This window comes from Gossypium hirsutum, chromosome A12 (assembly GCF_007990345.1).
Source record: "Gossypium hirsutum isolate 1008001.06 chromosome A12, Gossypium_hirsutum_v2.1, whole genome shotgun sequence".
In the NCBI taxonomy this organism is placed as follows: domain Eukaryota; kingdom Viridiplantae; phylum Streptophyta; class Magnoliopsida; order Malvales; family Malvaceae; genus Gossypium; species Gossypium hirsutum.
Genome location: NC_053435.1, coordinates 15246714 through 15266722, shown reverse-complemented (window position 1 = coordinate 15266722; position 20009 = coordinate 15246714). Strand labels below are relative to the sequence as shown.

Genomic DNA, 20009 nt, shown 5'->3' with positions numbered 1-20009 from the left:
TGAAAAATAGAAATTATGTCTAAGTTTGGTTAAAAATTGAGTAGAAATAAAGTATGAATTAAGATAGAAAAGTAAGTGAATTTAGTTAGAATTAAATTGAAATTAAAGTAAATCAACATTTTGTACTAAGACTATTTTGGACAGCAGCAGTAGTCTAAGTTTGAAAAATCACCAAAAATTGAAGAAAAATAATTAGAGATTTAAAGTTATATGTTTAGAATTCCTAATGAGTCTATTTTCAGGAGAAATCAACAGGAATATTATCCGAGTTCTGCACTATGAGATAATTAATTTTTAGTGAAGAAGGGACGAAACTGTCAGATAGCAGAATAGGGGTGAATTTAAAGAATAAACTGTACTTAATGGCTAAACCAAAAATTCTGAAAATTTTATTGTAAGAAGATTTGTGAGTCTAGTTTCAGGAAAAATTAGCGGATCTTAATTTAGAATTCTGTAACTCAAGATATGAATTAGTAATGTATTAATGATTATGAATTGTATTAATTTCGTAGTCAATGTGGTACCAGAAATCTCGGCTAAGAAAGGCCAAGACAAAGTCAACGGGAGTTAGCTCGAAAATTATGGTTTGTATTTCTATAATCCGAACTTAGTTATTATTTTTATATTTATATACATATGGCAATTGTTAGTGTTAGAATTATGATGTTTTACAATTGGAATGGATTGATTTTGGTATGCAATGAATTTATTGAATTTATATTGATTGAAATTATTTTGATTGAATTTATATTGATTTAATTATATAATATATATGACTTATGTAGAAATTTGAATATTGAATGAATGTTTTATTGAAATATATATTGATTGAAAATATGAGAAAATTGATATGAATATATGAGATTGTGATATTTGAATATTTGGTATTGAAAAGTGAATTGAATTGTATTGAATTATGAATTAATGTGCATAATTGAAATATATTTGTTGAATTGAATGAAATTGTATGAATTGTGAAAATGGGTAAATATGTGTAATTATCGGAATGAGATATTGATGAAAGAATTATTAAATTGAGAAAGTGAATGAAATACCCTATTAACTAGTCGGGCTGAGTCGGATATAGTTGGCATGCCATAGGATATGGAAGTGTACGGGATTTGCCGGCTTTACCGATCAAGCACTTTATGTGTCATATTTCAGGCACCTCGTGTGTCGTATTAGGCACCTCGTGTGTCGTATCAGGCACCTCGTGTGTCGTTTTAGGCACTTTATGTGTCGTATACTGATCAGGTACTATGTACCGTTTTAGGCACAATGTGCCATACTGGTGTGTTTGGGTTGGAATCCGTGTATCCGTCAAAGTCCGGGTTTGTTAATAGGGGTAAATAAGTGAAAGATAAATCGAATAAATTTGATTGATCAAGCTATTGAAATGAAACGAGAAATTGAATTGAGAATTGAAAATTTAGATATGAAATTGAAAATATGAACCAAAGGTTCATGAAATGATTGGAGTTCGAATTGATGATATATGATGCCACTTGATGGATTGAAATGTGATTTGAGATATATGAATCGTATGTATATACTGAAAGCTATCAGGGATAGTAAGTTGATATGATATAAATAAAATTGACTGTTATTGAAATGAATTAAAATGGAATATGATTGATAAGTGTATAGTTGAATATAGTTTAATGATATTGAATTGTGAGTAAATTAAGGAAAGCTATACCGAGTAGTAAGTGAAAGAATGGAGTAAATAATAATGGATTTAGTTAAGAATTGAACAATTATGTTATTGTGTTTATTATATGATTTGTATAAAATTTATATGGTAAGTAGTTGAAATTTATCTATGAATAAATAATTGCATAATTGTAATTGTTATTATGATCTTAAGTATTTGTTATATTATTAAATGTTCGGATTTTAGAAATACCACTGAGTATACCATACTCAGCGTACAGTTTGTTTCCGTGCGCAGGTTAAGTAAAGATAGTACGTTGAATCAGCATCCCAGGACGATCCCGAATTCATTAAGGTAAAGTATGTTGAGTATTGATAGTGGCATGTACCCAGGATGTTTAAGGAGAGTCATTTAGGTTGTAAAAGTATTGATGAAATGAGTAAATTATGGTTGGCAACGGTATGTAGTATGAATTTTGAAATTTACTGTTCATATTGGACCGCGAGGGCCCATTAAAGGGATGACATCTTAAAACTAGGATGTGTGTGAATATTTATTTTAATTAATGACCGGAATTGGACTGTACTGACTGGTAAGGTAATGTCTCGTAACCCTGTTTCGGTGACGGTATAGGGTTAGGGGACGTTACATAGATAAAGTAAACGTTATACGGGATTTGTTGTCGCCGCGCACTCAAAAAGAAGTTCGAGGTTTCCTAGGAAGACTAAATTACATTGCCCAGTTCATTTCACAACCAACTAAGAAATGCGACCCCATATTCCGTCTCCTTAAGAAACACAATCCAAGTGTATAGGATGAGGAATGCCAAAAAACTTTTGACAAGGTCAAACATTACTTGTCCAATGTTCTAGTACTAATGCCACCTAGCTCGGATAAGCTACTGATACTGTACTTGGCAATATTTGAGAATTCCATGGAATGGGTGCTTGGCCAACATGATGAGTCAGGAAGGAAAGAAAAAGTAATATATTATCTCAGTAAGAAATTCACTAAGTGTAAGACAAGGTACTTACTAATTGATAAATTGTGTTGCGCGTTAATTTAGACAACCCGAAGACTAAGACAGTACATGTTGTATCATACAACTTAGCTCATCTAGAAAATAGACCCTCTGAAGTATATGATGGAGTCGACTGCCCTGAATGGAAGAATGGCCCGATGGAAAATTCTACTTTTTGAATTTGATATAGTCTATGTGAATCAAAAGGCTATAAAAGGGAGCGCAATAGTAGATTTTCTAGCCAGTAGAGCTCTAGAAGATTAAGAGCCTTTGAACTTCGATTTCTTGAATGAAAGCCTGATGTATGTCACAACCACTGAAGAAGATGCTCAAGAAGACCGTCCTTGGAAACTAAATTTTAACGAAGCCTCAAATGCTGTGGGTAACAGAATCGGGGCAGTCTTGGTATCCCCAAACGAAAATCATTATCCCTTTACTAGTAAATTGGATTTTTATTGCATGAATAATATGGGTATTCGTGTAGCTATAGAAAGCAAAATCAAAGTGCTAGAAGTTTATGGGGATTCTGCACTAGTGATCTATCAACACAAAGGCATATGGGAGACAAGAGACCCCAAATTGATCAATTATCGAAGCCTAGTTCTGGAGTTAATTGAGGAGGTTGATGACATTACTTTCTATTACCTCCCGCAATATGAAAACCAGATGGCTGATACGTTGGCTACTTTAGATTTCATGATCAAAGTAAACAAACAATAGGACATAAAATCTATCCAAATGAGTATTTATGAAGCTCCGGCTCATTTTTACAACATCGAAGAAGAAGAAAAAGATAATCACCCTTGGTACCATGATATACTGCGATATGTGAGGAATCGTGAATATAGTGACCAAGCAACTAAGAATGATAAAAGGACGTTGAGAAGACTGGCCAGTGACTATGTCTTAGATAGGGAGATCCTATACAAAAGAAGAAAGGATCAGGTGTTATTCAGATGTGTGGACGTTGTTAAGGCTGAGAAAATCTTGGAAGAAGTCCATGAGGGTGTTTGTGGAATACAGCTAATGGTTTTACAATGGCCAGGAAAATTATGAGGGTCAGGTACTATTGGTCAACCATTGAAGGGGATTGTATTAATTACTCCAAGAGATGTCATAAGTGCCAAATTTATGGAGACAAAATCCATGTGCCTCCTTCACCTCTTCATGTTATGACTTCTCTATGACCTTTCTCTCTGTGGGGCATGGATATTATTGGACCAATATCAACAAAAGCTTCCAATGGGCATCGATTCATCTTTGTGGTCATCGATTACTTCACCAAATGGGTAGAAGCCGCTTCATATGCCAATATCATAAAATTAGCAGTCAATAAATTCTTGAAAAAAGAGATCATATATCGGTATGGAATGCCAGAAAGGATCATATCTGACAATGCACCGAATTTGAACAATAGTGCAATAGCAGCAGTCAATTCAAGATCAAACACCATAGCTCGTCACCATATCACCCAAAAATAAATGGTACAGTAGAGGCAGCCAATAAAAACATTAAGAGGATCGTAGGGAAAATGACTGAGACTTACAAATATTGGCATGAAAAGTTACCATTTTCCCTCTATGCTTATCGAACATTTGTTTGGACCTCCACTGGGGTAACGCCTTTCTCTTTGGTTTACAGAATGGGGGCGCTTTTGCCTATTGAAGTCTAGATTCCTACTCTTCGAGTTTTGTCAGAATTGAAATTAGGTAAAGCAGAATGGATCCAGTCTCGATATGATTAGTTGAACTTGATCGAAGAAAAAAGGCTAAGGGCTATTTGTCATGTTCAGATGTACCAAAAACGAATGATGCGAACTTATGACAAAAAGGTTCGTCCTAGAGAATTCCATGAGGGGGATCTGGTATTGAAAAAGATCCTTCCTGTACAAAAGAATTTTAGAGAGAAATAGATGCCAAATTTGGAAGGGCCTTATGTGGTAAAGAAGGCTTTTTTCGGAGGAGTACTGATTTTGACCGAGATGGATGGTAAAAACTTGCCAAATCTTCTAAATTCAGATTCAGTCAAGTAGTACTTCACCTAAAAAATGGGGAGATGCCAATGCGAAAACCTGTAAATGGCGCTTTGAGACCTAAAAAAATAAGAAAAAAATGAGAGGCCAATGTGAAAACCCGCAAAAGGCATTTTGAGACCAAAGGGGTTTTGAGTTGAAAACTCGGAAAATGGCAGCTCAAATTTTTATCAAAGATGGAGCATGTTGTAGTCTTGTCCTCTCAGAATTAACAAGGGCAAGAAACGTTATATCTTGGGGCATCAACAAAATACTTTAGATCCCCTAAACACATATCTAACTCAAAATGGTCCTCGAGAAGTTTGAATAGAGAAGCTCATGCTGCAATATCTGGGGCACCTAGTTTTTATCTTACCCATATTGAATTTGCTATCTTTGATTAATTTATTCGTTTCGAGCTACACTCTCAATAAATTTCCTTCTTATTGTATTTTCTATATTTGATTAATTTATTCGTTTCGAGCTATGCTCTCAATTAATTTCCTTCTTATTGCATTTGCTATCTTTGATTAATTTATTCATTTCGAGCTATGCTCCCAATCAATTTCCTTCTTGTCCACTATAATAATCTTTTTCAAGCATTTTTTATTGAAATAATGGTTAAATGATTGATAATATTCAAGCAAAATGAGTTATGCATATTACTCTGAAAAGTTTTTAAATAGTACAAGGACTTGAAACAGGACCATTAGTTAGAACTAACCAAATTTAAGAAAAAAATCCAAATTGGTCATTATTTCTCTAGGTTCTCTATCAAAGATGCCAGCTGAACAAGAAGGCATGGTAACACATCAGTGATAGAACCTTGATGAACAATGAGCAATGACAACCTAAGTATTAAAAAGGGATCATTCTCGAAAAATGACATTCTGCATTCATACAAGTATCATTCATACACATCCAAATAGGAGCATTTGATTCATTCTGATCATGACATCCTAATTGCTTGGCATAAATGGGCCCATGAAATGGATTCTACAAGTCATGTTTCCCAGAAAATGGTGTAACAGATCAGAGAAACCATAAATCTTATACCTCTGAAGTTGCAGTAGGTCGGATCAAGTCTACCATAGAGAATCTTATCTCCCTGAAGTTGCAGTGGAGCAAATTAAAGCTATTAACCTTATCTCCCTGAAGTTGCAGTGGAGCAGGTTGAAGATAGTGGATCTTATTTCCCTGAAGTTGCAGTGGAATAGATTACAAGTTACAAATCCCATACCCCTGAAGTTATAGTGGGACGGATTGAAGTTATTATGACAATTCTTATCTCCTTGAAGTTGCAGTGGAGTAGATTGAAGTTACAAATCTCATATCTCTGAAGTTGCAGAGGAGCAGATTACCACAAATCTTATCTCCCTAAAGTGGCAGTGGAGCAGAGTGAAGATAGCAAATCTTATTTCCTAAAGTTGCAGTGGAACAGATTAAAGTTACAAGTCACAAATTCTATACCTCTGAAGTTGCAGTAGGTCGGATCAAATATGCCAAAGCAAAACCTTATCTCCTTGAAGTTGCAGTGGAGCTGGTTAAAAACAACAAATCTTAACTTCATGAAGATACAGTGGAGCAGATTAAAGCAACAATTCCTATACCTTTGAAGTTGCAGTGGGTTGGAATAAAGCTATTTGAAAGATAAAAGCACCAAAGAAGTCAAGATTCTGCAAGAATATGCAAATTTAGCCCTTCTTAAGGTCTTTGCTTTATTCCCGTTACACGGCGATGAGCAAAGAGTGGCAACTGTACAGGCCCAAATTTGCCCGGGCCCAATTAACAAACCAGAAACCCAAAAAAATAAATAAATAAAAAGGGTCCAACAATTAACAGCCCAAGTTTATTGTTACAAGCCCAATTTACAAAATAGCCTAACAATTAAAAAACCTAGAGCCCAAACAACCCAAAACTAAACTAATTTTGTAGCAAAAAAAGGGGGCAGAAACCCTAGCTGCTAGCCGCCGCCGCTCCCAGTCGTGCCTCCATGTCAATACACCTGTACCTCCATACGCCCAGCCCTCGCCCCGTACCTGGAGATAAGATAAAACAAACACGCAACAACATAAAGGCAGCAAGAACAATAGCAAACAAAAAACGAAAGCAAACAAAAAAGTAAAAAATTGTAATGAATTTCAGCTATAAAAAGCCACAAAAACATGAATTTTTTTTTACAGATACAGAATCAATTAAAAAGATAATTTCAAAAAGGTGATTCTTTTATTCTCTGCCTGGCATCTTTTCAATTTTTTTGTTATTTCATATTTTTTTTAAAAGAAATAAAATAAAAAATAAAAAAGCTGAAATCTCAACTTTCTTGCATTTGCACTGCCGTGGGTGGCCAAAGTGCCCATCTCCGAGGAAAGATGGTACGTTTTCAGAATCATGAGTTAAAAAGCCTAAAAAATGGCAATTTTTTTATTTCCGACTACCGTGGACGGCTTGTTATAGTAAGTTTGGTAAGATTTTGTTTAACTCGTCAAACTTACTAAGCTTCATTAAGCTTATTTGTATTGTTTAATGTTTTTGTAGATTTTCAGAAGGTTGGATGATCGGATCAGTGCTCAAGTCACACTATCCAGCTTATCTCGGTAGTTTTTGAAACATTAAATATGGTTTGTATGGCATGTATAGGCTTTCGTACGGACTTAGTCAAAGTTTAGCTTATGAAAATATTATGAATAATATTTTGTTTATATAACTAACTTACATATTGGTATGAAATTAAGGTATGACTGTGATGTTAGTATAAGTGATATATGTATGCATGTAATTGAGTTATAGTGAACTTTGGTAACTTGGTTAGATAAACTAATTAGGTAAGGTTCTTAGTTTACATTTTTCTAAGTTGTCATTTGAGGTGCCTAAGGGTTTATTAGTTGTATGTGGTGATAATACATGTTTAAGACTTGATTTTAGCTTGTGTTGAATGCCTTGTTATGGCTTGTTGATGTGCAATTTGTTGAGGCTAAGTTGGTGTCAATTTGGGTAAGAAATGTGGCTTAGAAAATAGCCTATTTTCGTCCACACTGGGTAGAAACACGAGCTTGTGTCCCCTGTATCTTTTAGGATTGCAAGTCAGTATGCTCACACGGCCTAGCACACGAGCATGTGACTTAGTCGTGCAACCCAAGTCAGAGAGTTACATGAGTATAGACACAGCCGTGCGTACCTATTTCGAATGCCCACACAGCCTGAGACACGAGCATGTTTCCTGACTGTGTGAGTCACACGGCCATGTGACCCCTGCAGCTTTGAAATTTTTTTACTTTTTTAGAAAAATTCTTTGAGTACCCTATTTAGTCCCGACTTGTTCCTAAAGTGTATTTTGGGCTCCGAGGGCTCGTATAAGGGACAAAATGTTTGATTTCTATTGGCTTCTGACATGAAAGTTATATTATATGAAATGTCTGTTTATTTGATTTGTAAACTCCAGTAATGCTCCGTAACCCTGTTCCGGCGAATGATACGGGTTAGGGGTGTTACATGAAGCTCTCACGACCAACCACATCGAAGAGTAGTTTGCATCGGAGCCACGACGAAATTAGGAGGAAACTACCACGGACAATTTTCGGTGAATCACTAAAATCTTCTTAGAGTTTTTTCTTCCTTTCTCTTTAAATTGTTCTAAGTTTAAAAATATGATTGCAAATTATTTGATTATTGTTCATTTTATGGTAACGACTTAATTTGTTCCTACTAGAATTATTGCAATTTCTTGATTTAATTAGTTCAAATTATGTTTATAATATTTTGTGCCTCAATTGTTTATGCTTCCAATTAAAATCATTTATGTTGTTCATACATTAATATATGTTTGAATGCATAAAAATTAATTGCTTAATCAAAACCGGATGGTGATTAATGGACACAATATTTAGAAGATGCATGTTTAATTTATATTCGATAGAAATAGGCTAAAGGTTTGTAATAATTCAAAAGTACCCTATTACCTTGCATAACTTTAGATTTATGTGATTAAATTGTTTCAAATAGATATGTCCTTGTTACTTTACATAAATTCTAATGAATGGTGGCTTAAAATATAATCATTAGTTAATTTTTGACATAAACATATGAAAGTTTTTCTAAGTGACAAACATAAGACTTCGACAAAAGTTTATGAATTTTAGATTCTAAGTTAATAAATAATCGAGTTGCCATGAATTTTTTTTTGAAACATTTGTTTAGCATAATTGTAAGTGAATTAAATCAAGAGTTGTAATTGTTCTAGCTTATTCATGTTATTATTATTAAATCTTGTGAATTGCTGCTTAAACATTTTATTGCATTTTATTTTATTCTCATTTGCATATTAGTTGTTAATTTAAGTTAATTAGATCATTCACACACTTTCAAATATTTTATTTTTATAACCAACTTGTTAAATATTAATTTTACAATTATTGATTATCAATATAGTCACTGTGGAAACGATACTCTTTTTACTCACTTATTACTTGTTAACGACTATGTATACTTGCAAATTTCGTTGCGAACCAGTCAACTTACCTACAACAATGTTAAAGAGCGCTTGCAATGCGTCCATATTGGAACTAAAGACCTCCGTCACATATTCCTTGAACTATTCTCCCCTTGGATCTAACTCATCAGTGCATATTTCCACTAACTCGAGTGTTTCATTCACTTCACCTATGAATTTCTCGAGGTGGACCACACAACTTTCCAAAGTCGACAGCATATCCCTCGATCTGTTATTTTTTCCTAGACCTCTCGCGGGTCTCCATCAGGATATTCTACTTGTCTCCTCTTTTTTTCATCTCAACGCCGCCTTTCAACCTTAGCTCTGATACTAACTATCACGGGACTAGAACTTTAGTCTCGCAAACCGCACGGCTTAGGCAATTTATTTGCTCTGAATTTGCCTAAGTTAGCCTAACTTTTGCAAAAGTGAGAATTCTCGCAGAAATTCTCTAAAGCACCGAAAATATAGCGGAAGCACACTCGAAACGAAAAAGCAACAAAGAACAAAAAAGCCAAAGGAAAATAACACACCAAGTGCTTGAGTAAATGTTCTCAAAGATATTCACAGCAATGAATGGAATGCTTACAAATGAGGGGGAAATGCTCTATTTATAGTTGAGCTCCCTCAAAACCAACGATATAGATTGAGTTAGATCGACGGTCAAGATTAGAGCCTATCTACAATTGAGAGTCTTAAATGATTCAAACTCTATACAATCTTATCCCTTTAGGATTTACACTATTTACCTTGATAACTCTAGTTTTACTGGGCTACTAAGGCTTTAAATAGATAAGCTTCCTCATAGGTTCCATCAGATTATATGAGGCCCATTTCATCAATTAACCTCTATGAGACACTTTTTGCACAATCATCACTAGATTTGATTTATGACCCGTGACACTAAAACATTAATAAGTTTTAATGTTTCTCCGTAATATAAAACACACATCCTATATTCCATTTGAAATGTACACCTTACCATTTTTAGCCATGTAATCTTTGTGGTGTCAAGAACTCTTGATATTCTATATTCTTTACCTTGTAAGAGATAAGCCTTCCATAATCTATTTATAAGGCATCACACATGTTATGCTTTTGCAGAATAATATTCAAGTAATGATTGTACAAGGACGTCGTCAAAAAACCCAATCTAAACTAATGTTATGTAATGATGGGCAAAAAACAGACTAATGTTATGTAAGATGTTGTCCATGTTGACATAAATCATAATACAAGCTTTACACAAGTTAATATTTTAACAATTTTATTTTCTCATGTTTTGAAAATATTACCAAGTGCGTTTTCATATTTTATTTATTGAAACAAATTTTTAATCTTATTTATTAAAGTTGTTTTCAATTTTCAAAAATAAAAAATACATATACTTCTAAAATGAAAATAAACAAAAAAAATTTGATACACTGTTTGTGGAATTTTAAAATTTCACAAATAGAATTAAGAGGTTAACAAGTATCCGATGGTGTATAGTAAAATATTAAAAAATAAATATTTTTAAAAAAAAATACATAATTTTTTAAAATTACTTATAGAATGAAAAAAAAAAACATTATAAATATATATCAAATACTACCCCGAAATAAAAATTATTTTGAAAAAACCGAAGAGATCCTATTTTTCTTTATTACGTTTTATTTACTTCACAGCGTGTTTGGTTCGCTGTAATGGGTATGCGATTACCCATCTATTCTGCGCGCCTCACCTAATCCGGCGTTTGGTTCGCTGTATGCCTATTACAGGCGTATTACATTACTGGCCTATTCCCCAAAATCTCTGCTTTTGTATTCCCTTCCCAAAACGACGATTAGCTATTACGGACGTCTTCCCAATTTCTATGCCCTGTTTTACCCTCCCAGTCTTTTTCAACCAACGCTGAAAACTCGACTCTTTCCAGCTCCCTCTCTGAACAAGTCTTTAACAACCATTTCCCCATTTCCCGTTTCCCCTCTTCCCCAAATCAGAATCCCTAAACCTTGCCCGACTTTGAACAAGTCTTTAATTTTTTTTTTGTTATGTTGTTTAACTTTGTTATTTCTTTGGTGCCAGAGCTGAAAACCCGAATCAAGAAGTACTTTGAAGGGTATGAAGAGGCACTCCCTTCATTTCTTGAGGCCATTTTGCGGAGAAAGTTGGCTGGGAAGCATAAGGAGACCGATGATGAATTGATGGATGAATTGGAGGTGCAACCACGAGTCGATGTGGATGATGAAAAGTTTGAGTCAAATTTTACTAATTTGTACTCGACTGGTGATGAAGAGGACTCTTCGCTGGGACAAACTCCTCCCAGGTTTTTATTGATTTTAATATCATTTATGTTCTTTTCTATGTAAGGTTTTCTGGTTCTATTATACTGGATTGCTTTACTTTCTATCGTGGACCTGTAAATCTCTGCCAATTCTAGCTTATCATTTGCAATACTGATGGATGTTTAGATTATCAATCTATTTTCTTGTGAAATGATCGAATGCAATATTTTCAGGGTGTCTTTGTGTAGTGAAATGAGTGGTAGACTTGGTAAACTTGCATGTGTTACAAAATTGAATCTAGAGATCTGTTTCCCAGTCTTGACTTGAGCAACTTACTGGCAATCTTCCTCCAAAGTAGTTTCCTAATCAATTTGGCTTTATGTTTAATAATGAGAGTTTGCTATTGGTTTTTCTTGTTAGAGATCTGTGTGTTTGTTATAGTTGGTTATAGGTAAAATGTAGGGACGAATTGAAAGAGAGTAGAATGAGTGTACTTCAGGTTATTATTGTTGGATTGAGAGAAAACTAATAGCTGACAAGGTCTATGAATCTTATGGTGCAAAGGCAATGTGTTTGGCTTCAGCATATATGGAGTATATAACTGGGCTTCATTTTGACTGTCCTTATGGTAATTGATATTTTCTTTGATTGCAGGATGATTCCTTGCAAAGACTAAGCATGGGGTGGCAGCTTTCGCTGGTGTGAATTGAAGGCTTATGAGGGGATTCTTGCACCATATGACAAGACAAGAGAATGGTTATTCCTGATGCTCTCAAGTTTTGCAGTAGTTGGTTTCTTTTGTGGAATTTAGAATTTCGTTTTCTTACTTGCTTCTTGTGGTCTTCAGATGAAATTAACTCCAGGGCATCAGATGAAATTAACTTCAGATGAAATTACACTAATCTCAATAGGCTGGTCTCTCAGGTACAATAAATGATAGCTTTAATTTGATTGTTTGCATTGTATGTGTATACTTATGATGTTTGGATCGTTTACAGGTTATTTCTTCCTTGACTGCATCTTTGAGATTTGATGGTGCTTTAAATGTGGATGTGAATGAGTTTCAGACCAATTTAGTCCCATACCCTAGAATCCATTTCATGTTGTCTTCATATGCACCAGTGATTTCCGCGGAAAAGGCTTACCATGAGCAACTATCAGTAGCAGAAATCACAAGCAGTGCATTTGAACCAGCTTCAATGATGGCCAAATGTGATCCACGCCATGGGAAATACATGGCTTGTTGCTTGATGTACAGAGGAGATGTGGTGCCTAAAGATGTGAATGCTGCACTGGCAACAATCAAGACCAAAATGACCATCCAGTTTGTTAATTGGTGTCCCACAGGGTTCAAGTGTGGCATCAACTACCAGCCTCCAACTGTGGTACCTGGTGGGGATTTGGCCAAGGTTCAAAGGGCAGTTTGCATGATTTCAAATTCTACTAGTGTTGCTAAAGTGTTCTCAAGGATTGATCATAAGTTTGATCTGATGTATGCAAAGCGTACATTTGTGCATTGGTATGTCGGTAAAGGTATGGAGGAAGGTGAGTTTTCTGAAGCTAGAGAAGACTTGGCTGCTCTTGAGAAAGATTATGAAGAAGTGGGCTTGGAATCTGGTGAAGGAGATGAAGATGAAGGGGATGAGTACTAGGCTAGAATATAGAGTAAAATCTGCCAATGGACTTATTGGTCAGCTAATAAAAATGGGTTATTTTGTTTGCCTTCTCTATTGTATCAAACTTCAAAACATATTTTAATGGATCTTTGCTTAATTTCATATGCTCTAACTTACAGTAATTTCATATGCTTCAAAAAGTAATTTCATATGCTCTAACTTACAGTAATTTCTTTTTGCAATTTATTAATTTAAGCATTTTTGAGATAAATTTTAAAATTACTAGATAAATTCTCTTCCCATGCTTCGGAAAATTAGTCATATTTTGACTAAGATATTTATATTGGAATATAATGATTTGATTAAATTATATATTTTTACTAAATTATATTTTTAATAATAATTATTTTAAATTATATTTTATAGTATTATATATTATGATTTTAGTAAATTCATTTAAGAATATTTAATATTAAGAATTTTATTAAATTATATATTTTTGTTAAATTATATTTAATAATAATTATTTTAAATTATATTTTATAGTATTATATATTATGATTTTAGTAAATTCATTTAAGAATATTTAAATATTAAGAATTTTAGTAAATTCATTTAAGAATATTTAAATATTAAGAATTTTATTAAATTATATATTTCTATTAAATTATATTTAATAATAATTATTTTAAATTATATTTTATAGTATTATATATTATAATTTTATTAAATTCATATAAGAATATTTAATATTAAGAATTTTATTAAATTATATATTTTTATTAAATTATATTTAATAATAATTATGTTAAATTATCTTTTAAATTATTTATTGTTAATAATAATTTACCAAAACAAATTTCTGCTAATTATTAAGAATTTTATTAAATTATATATTTTAATTAAAATATATTTAATAAAAATTATGATTAAATTATTTATTATTGATAATAATAATCTTATTAAAATTTAAATAACAATAACAATAATCATTTACCAAAACAAATTTATGCTAAGAGTATTCTAGTCATTTTAGTTTTTTCCATTATGCTATTACACCTCTATTCCATTCAACCAAACACAAGATTACTATTACGCCTCTATTCCATTACATTCAACCAAACAGTTGATTTGCTATTACACCTCTAATCCAATACACCTCTAATCCCAATACACCTCTAATCCAATACACCTCTAATCCAATACAGCGAACCAAACGCACCCTCAATTTTGGGGCCTCCCCCAATAAGGCGTTGGGTTTATTTTCCAGGTTTTGGTGCGGCAGAAATGAGCATCGATATGGTTTCGGTGACGTCCATCTAAAATGGGTGGATTCAACTTAGCAATGCTTCATTCTTAAGCAGCTCCGCTACTTCCCATGCTTTCTTCGTTGCCTCAAATATATCTACTTTTTTGGCTAAATGCCGAAGGGACCACCGGGCTTCATATTTGCTCTATTGGATTCTTTTAATTTTTGGGAGCTGAAGGTGTTTGCCTTGTGCTCAGCAAAGCTTATACATTAACTACTCCTAGTTGGTGTACTAACAGGTGAGTTAATATAATGTTGTGGTCTCTCCTTCCTCACCATTTATCTCCACAAGTACAATTGCCATCCTTAAAATGGTGGAACCTGGTTCTATCCCTCATGACAATCTCCCTATCATATATCTTGGACACAAGTTTTGTTACAGTGTGGCAGTCCTCGCATATCCGAAGATTCTTGATAATTCTAATAGTTGTCCCTGGTTTAGTTCTAAGTAATCCAAATGCAATAGCCAACTTCTCACTGTGCTGATTGATTGCCATTTCTTTGGCTTCATTGTCCAGATCAAGCAGTAGATTCTGCAATGCAGGTTTATATCCTTCCTTTTCAAGTCTTTCAGCTATATTGTCCCACATGCGGTAAATCTCTGCTGCCTGTGGATGGGACTTGGTCCCGGCCAAGAATTCATGGACAACCCCATTCAGACTAATTGCACTGCATCCCGGAAGTTTCGAAACCCCTCGTTCTTTCATCTCCCTCCTTGCTTCAACTGCTTGGTCCCAGTCCCCTGCTGCTGCATGAATGCTCGCCAAGTGAACATACCGACCACCATGGTCCGGATCTTCTTCAAGCAGCAGTTTCCCTACCTTTGTACCTAATTCGACATTTTTATGAATCCGGCAGGCATTGAGCAATGCTCCCCAAACAACAGCATTTGGTTTTACAGGCATTAGCTCAATCAATCCCTTTGCTTCTTCCAGGAGCCCTGCTCGGCCTAGTAGATCAACCATGCAGCCATAATGCTCTATTCTTGGCCTTAATTTATGAACTCGTTCGATGCTCTCAAACAATGATTTTCCTTTATCAACCAGTCTTGAGTAGCTACATGCTGTCAGAATTGCTGTAAAAGTGACATGGTTTGGCTTGATTCCGACCTTCTGCATAGTCTCAAACCAGTCCAGCGCTTCTCTTCCACGACCATGAATTGCAAATCCATAAATCAATGCAGTCCACAAAGCAACTTCCTTTTTCTTCTGTTTCTTAAAAACTTCTAAAGCTTCTTCCATGTCACCACACTTTGCATACATATCTGTAAGGGCGCAGCCTAAGATTGGATCAATCACAATTCCTATCTTGTCAATATATGCATGAATCCATCTCCCTTGATCCAACGCTCCGAGATATGAACAAGCAGAGAGAGTGCTTGCAAGGGCAACTTTGTCTGGTTGCACACCTTCAATCTGCATTTCTTGAAATAAATTCATGGCTTCCTTGTACATGCCCGCCCCAACATATCCAGATATCATAGTTGTCCAAGAGATGACATTCTTCGTTGGCATGTTCTTGAAAAATTCATATGCAGTTTCCATCTTGCCACACTTTGCATAGCCATCAATCATCAAGTTCCAAGAAACGACGTCTCGTTTCAAGACCTGGTCAAAGAGCAAACGCGCAGCTTCCATGCTGCCGGATGATGCATAGACATGAAGCAAGGAATTCACAGCATAAACATCTGAGCCGAAACCTAACTTAACAACGTGAGCATGAATTTGCTTGGTTTCTTCCATAGCTGACAAACTGGAACAAGCTTTAAGCAGGAAAGGAAAAGTGTAGGAATTATGTGGAACTGAAAGATCCAGCATATGCTGATATAAAAGAAGGGCTGTTTCTGGTTTGTTGTTCTCTGAGTATCCTTTAATCATGGTGTTGTACATGAAAGTATTGGGCCTATTTACTCTATCAAAAACCATCCGAGCGTGTTCTAGATTACCATATTTCGAAGACACACAAAAAGTAAGGACTTTGCTTACTAAGACGGTATCTGCAACAAGGCCTGTTTTTAACATCTGTGCATGAATCTGCTTGAGTTCCTCCATTGTTGAACATTGTTCAAGTACAGGTAAGGTCTGGGTGGCATTCAATTCCAGGGACAGCTGCTTTGTTGGAGATAAAGTGAGGGGTGTCATTTATTGGTTAGTAAGGCAAAAATAGTTTCTTTCCTCAATTTAATCTAACAAATGTAGATAAGGTTTTTGATAACTTCATACATATGGTTATCCTTGCATTTCCTTTATGTGGTCCTTATTTGATCTTTCGTCAAGCTATTTAAATCTTAACAATATTGATACTTTTAATAAGAAGACACTTGCATGCTTAATTTTATTAAATTTCAGGTGTCCTTGTACATTTTTGCTGTTGGAGTTTCACAAAAAGAAAAAGGAAAAAAAAAAAGAACCATCGAAATATGGCCACCTTTCTTGCAGCCATTGATATGATATCAGCTTGTTACCATCAAGCTTGTGGCAGACTCCTGGTTTTTGGCTTTCTCAGCTTCAAGCTTCCTTAGTGTTGTTGAACTCAACTTGCCTCCAGTACATCCTTCAGAAACTAGATCTACAACTTCAATCTGCAGAAAATGGCACCATATGAAGACATTTTCCTTGAAAAATTTTGTGAAATTATAAACAAAATTTGTCTTACTTTTAAATACTACCAACAGCATGGAAATTAACCAGACAAAAACAAACCTTTAACTGTGAAAGGCCTCTTTCAGCTCTTTTCTTATTAACGGAGACTCCACCTGGTAATGTCTCCTTACTGTCAAGAAACTAGTGCAGTTAGGCAAAGAAGGATTCACTAGCATTATATAAGGTTAATATGATGTACTTCATCTCTTGTTGCCACTTTTACTAACTCGAATAAGCCGAATCAACGTTAATTCATTGTGAAAAGGAGGCATATCCAGAAAGGAAACATCAATTCAGAGCACAAGATCAAGAAAGCAAAGTAAGCATTCATGTGAAGTGGATTACCAAAGAGTTCTCTTGTATTGAGAAGTTAGTCAGTAACAAACCTGACAAGAATGGCCTCCAAATGTTCATCAATGATTGAAGGTCCATAGGGATCTGTAATAGGTTCAACTTGGACTACTAGCTTTGGTTTGATAGACTGCAAAAATATAAGCAAAATTTATTAATAGAGAAAATCATCGAATGACTGATCACCCCCCCCCCAATACTCTTTCATGGTCTTTTCTCATAAAAATACTTACATACCTTAATGTAATTCTCAACATTATGCATCCTTTCTTCAATGGGTTGTATCAATTCAGCAAACTATCAATAAGAGAAGGATTGCTACAGTTAATCAAATGCCTTTTTCTCTTAATCCATTTTAAACCAAGTAAACAAGTTTAGGATTTAGATTAGTTCAGAGTAAAAAGCATATTGAATGAGAAAAAAAAAATTACCTGTTTTTTGGATAACATGGGACCATCACAAACACCCACCACGATTCGATCCCTGGCAATCTCCGCTGCTGACTATTTCCAGCAAAAGTTTTGTCTCTTAGAATCATATTGGGATAAAGAAATAAAAGTAAAACATAGTTTGAGAGAGAGATGATTATGTCAGTTTTACTTTGAGGAAGAGGCGGTGGCCGTCGTGCAAGCGGTCAAAGGTGCCACCAAGAACGACGGCGCCATATGAATTTGGCGGCGACAGTTGTGGGTTCACCAAAGTGGATTGATCCTTTTGCTCTTCCAACATCGTCATCTATATATCACACAACTGAAACCGATACAACAAAGGAAAAGAGAGAAATATATAGGTAGCTGACTTTGGGTTAGGTACACCGAACCTAGACAAGTTGAATCCTTTCTTGGGTTTTATAACTTAAAAAAGGAAGTGCCTATGGTCTTGGGTATAAGATTAGTGAAGCAGGAGGACTTTAGTTTTCAGGTACCTTACCTACCTACCTGTTTATCTAATTTTAATTTACTTCTTGTCAATGTTATCAAATCACATTTCATGATTCGGGGATGACTACTTCCGTAATTTGGATCTCTAACTATGAATTCTATCATTTAAAAATAAAATAAAATTTATAAATACAAATAAATAATTGTTGATACACAAATCAACTAGAGAGAAGAAGATGATGGTGTGAGGAGGGCCAATTCACCCATGCTAAGACCGAGAGTTAAAAAGATAAGAGAGTGCTAATGTGAATGGAGAGGAGAGGAACGAGGGTTTAGTCTTTTGAGATTTGTTGGGAGGTAAGGAGGAAAAGCCCTCCTTTTCTATATTGAGCTTTGTTTTGATACTTGGCATTATCGACCTATTCTATTGAGCTCGCATAATAATAGGTGTTCGCAAGATAAGAATCTACATTCTCCTGCGAAGTCACACGTGAGATCGCGTATGAGACCACATAAACACGTATTAGGTTTAGAGTAAGATACGTATTTATATGCATACATATATGAAACTTACTGTAACACCCCTAACCCGTTTCCATCGCTAGAATGGGTTACAAGATATTACCGAACCAAATACTTATTCGTAAAATTTTCATGCATCTTCTATCATCTTCATTTCGTTAAGTTCATCTTTAATAATGCATAATTCATTATACTACCATATACGATCCTTATTCATACATAGCCGGAACACATAATTAATCATTATCAAGTTCAATCAAAACCATTACATAAGTTTACATCATATAACAACCATATCATACGATTTTATGTTATGTTCAGACATAACCAGACGACCCATTACGCTATCTCAATTTAAATACTAAGATCATATACAATAGCCAAATTGCAATTAATCACCTATATAAATGTGTCATAATCGAACTACCCCAAAAACACATAATCAATATTTCTTAGCATTTTCAACACTCAAACATATGTATAGATTTATATATATATAATTCATTAATAGCATTACACATTATAACCAAGACGATTTATACCATGATTAAACATAACCAAATTCAAACTTAGTATTTAAGCCATATTCACATGGCTGGAAGTATACATATCAACGTTCAAACAAAATACATATTAGCCTATACATGCCGAAATGTTCATTTAGATCAACTAAGAAGAGGGTACCAAAATGTTGCAAGCTGGTGTGATGACTTCGACGATGATTCCAAGCACGCAAAATGGGTCAAGGAAATCTAAATAGGAGACAAGCAAACACACCAAATGAGTATTCAACTTAGTAAGTCATAAGCAATATAATAAGACCATTAACATGAGATCATAAGAGAAATAATGTAAGATCAACTATTTCAGCCATACCGATCTATGCTACAATTAACTAGATTATCGATCCAACCACAAGCCAAATATTGCTATCCGATCGACTATCAAACAACCAAATGGTTTAAATCTTTTTTTTTCAAAGTATGAAACAATGATGAACTAGATGTATCCATGCATATACGTTTCATGTCTCAACTTCGATATTTCAGGTAATAGCTCTAGCACTTTATTCTTTCCCTATACTTCTTATATCATCAACCGATTTCGCACACATAGTGCTAAACAAATTCGCACACATAGTGCCATGCTACACCGCACACATAGTGCCTTGAAGATTCACTCATGTATTGACATCCAAATCAGCACACATAGTGCCATTCAATTCCGCACACATAGTGCCATTCAA

At 34.6% G+C, this 20009-nt stretch overlaps 3 protein-coding genes across 3 annotated transcripts; 1 reads left to right on the top strand and 2 right to left on the bottom strand.

Moving 5' to 3' along the window:
* The first annotated feature begins 12042 nt into the window (after positions 1-12042).
* Positions 12043-13220, top strand: LOC121211325 (tubulin alpha chain-like). The gene is made up of 3 exons (XM_041084005.1): positions 12043-12198; positions 12290-12366; positions 12441-13220. Exon 3 carries the CDS (start codon positions 12543-12545, stop codon positions 13092-13094), a length of 552 nt encoding a protein of 183 aa, XP_040939939.1. The 5' UTR covers positions 12043-12198; positions 12290-12366; positions 12441-12542; the 3' UTR covers positions 13095-13220.
* A 1328-nt stretch (positions 13221-14548) lies between these two features.
* Positions 14549-16508, bottom strand: LOC107890533 (pentatricopeptide repeat-containing protein At5g66520). The gene has a single exon (XM_016815010.2). It carries the CDS (start codon positions 16506-16508, stop codon positions 14640-14642), a length of 1869 nt encoding a protein of 622 aa, XP_016670499.1. The 3' UTR covers positions 14549-14639.
* Positions 16509-16667: 159 nt separating this feature from the next.
* On the bottom strand, positions 16668-18652 carry LOC107890538 (phosphopantetheine adenylyltransferase). Its single transcript, XM_016815023.2, has 6 exons — positions 17961-18652; positions 17792-17863; positions 17598-17657; positions 17396-17490; positions 17070-17139; positions 16668-16948 (listed from the first exon to the last, which is right to left on the bottom strand). The coding sequence occupies exons 1-6, from the start codon at positions 18093-18095 to the stop codon at positions 16820-16822; spliced, it is 561 nt and encodes a 186-aa protein (XP_016670512.1). The 5' UTR covers positions 18096-18652; the 3' UTR covers positions 16668-16819.
* Positions 18653-20009: the final 1357 nt, after the last annotated feature.

Excerpts from the sequence above, each read along its gene's own strand:
- LOC121211325 (XM_041084005.1), top strand. The coding sequence starts at position 12,543 with ATGTTGTCTTCATATGCACCAGTGATTTCCGCGGAAAAGGCTTACCAT.
- LOC107890533 (XM_016815010.2), bottom strand. The coding sequence starts at position 16,508 with ATGACACCCCTCACTTTATCTCCAACAAAGCAGCTGTCCCTGGAATTG.
- LOC107890538 (XM_016815023.2), bottom strand. The coding sequence starts at position 18,095 with ATGACGATGTTGGAAGAGCAAAAGGATCAATCCACTTTGGTGAACCCA. Across the intron at positions 17,864-17,960 it reads GCCACCGCCTCTTCCTCAAA|TCAGCAGCGGAGATTGCCAG; the intron begins GTAAAACTGACA and ends TGCTGGAAATAG. Across the intron at positions 17,140-17,395 it reads TTGGAGGCCATTCTTGTCAG|TAAGGAGACATTACCAGGTG; the intron begins GTTTGTTACTGA and ends GTTTCTTGACAG.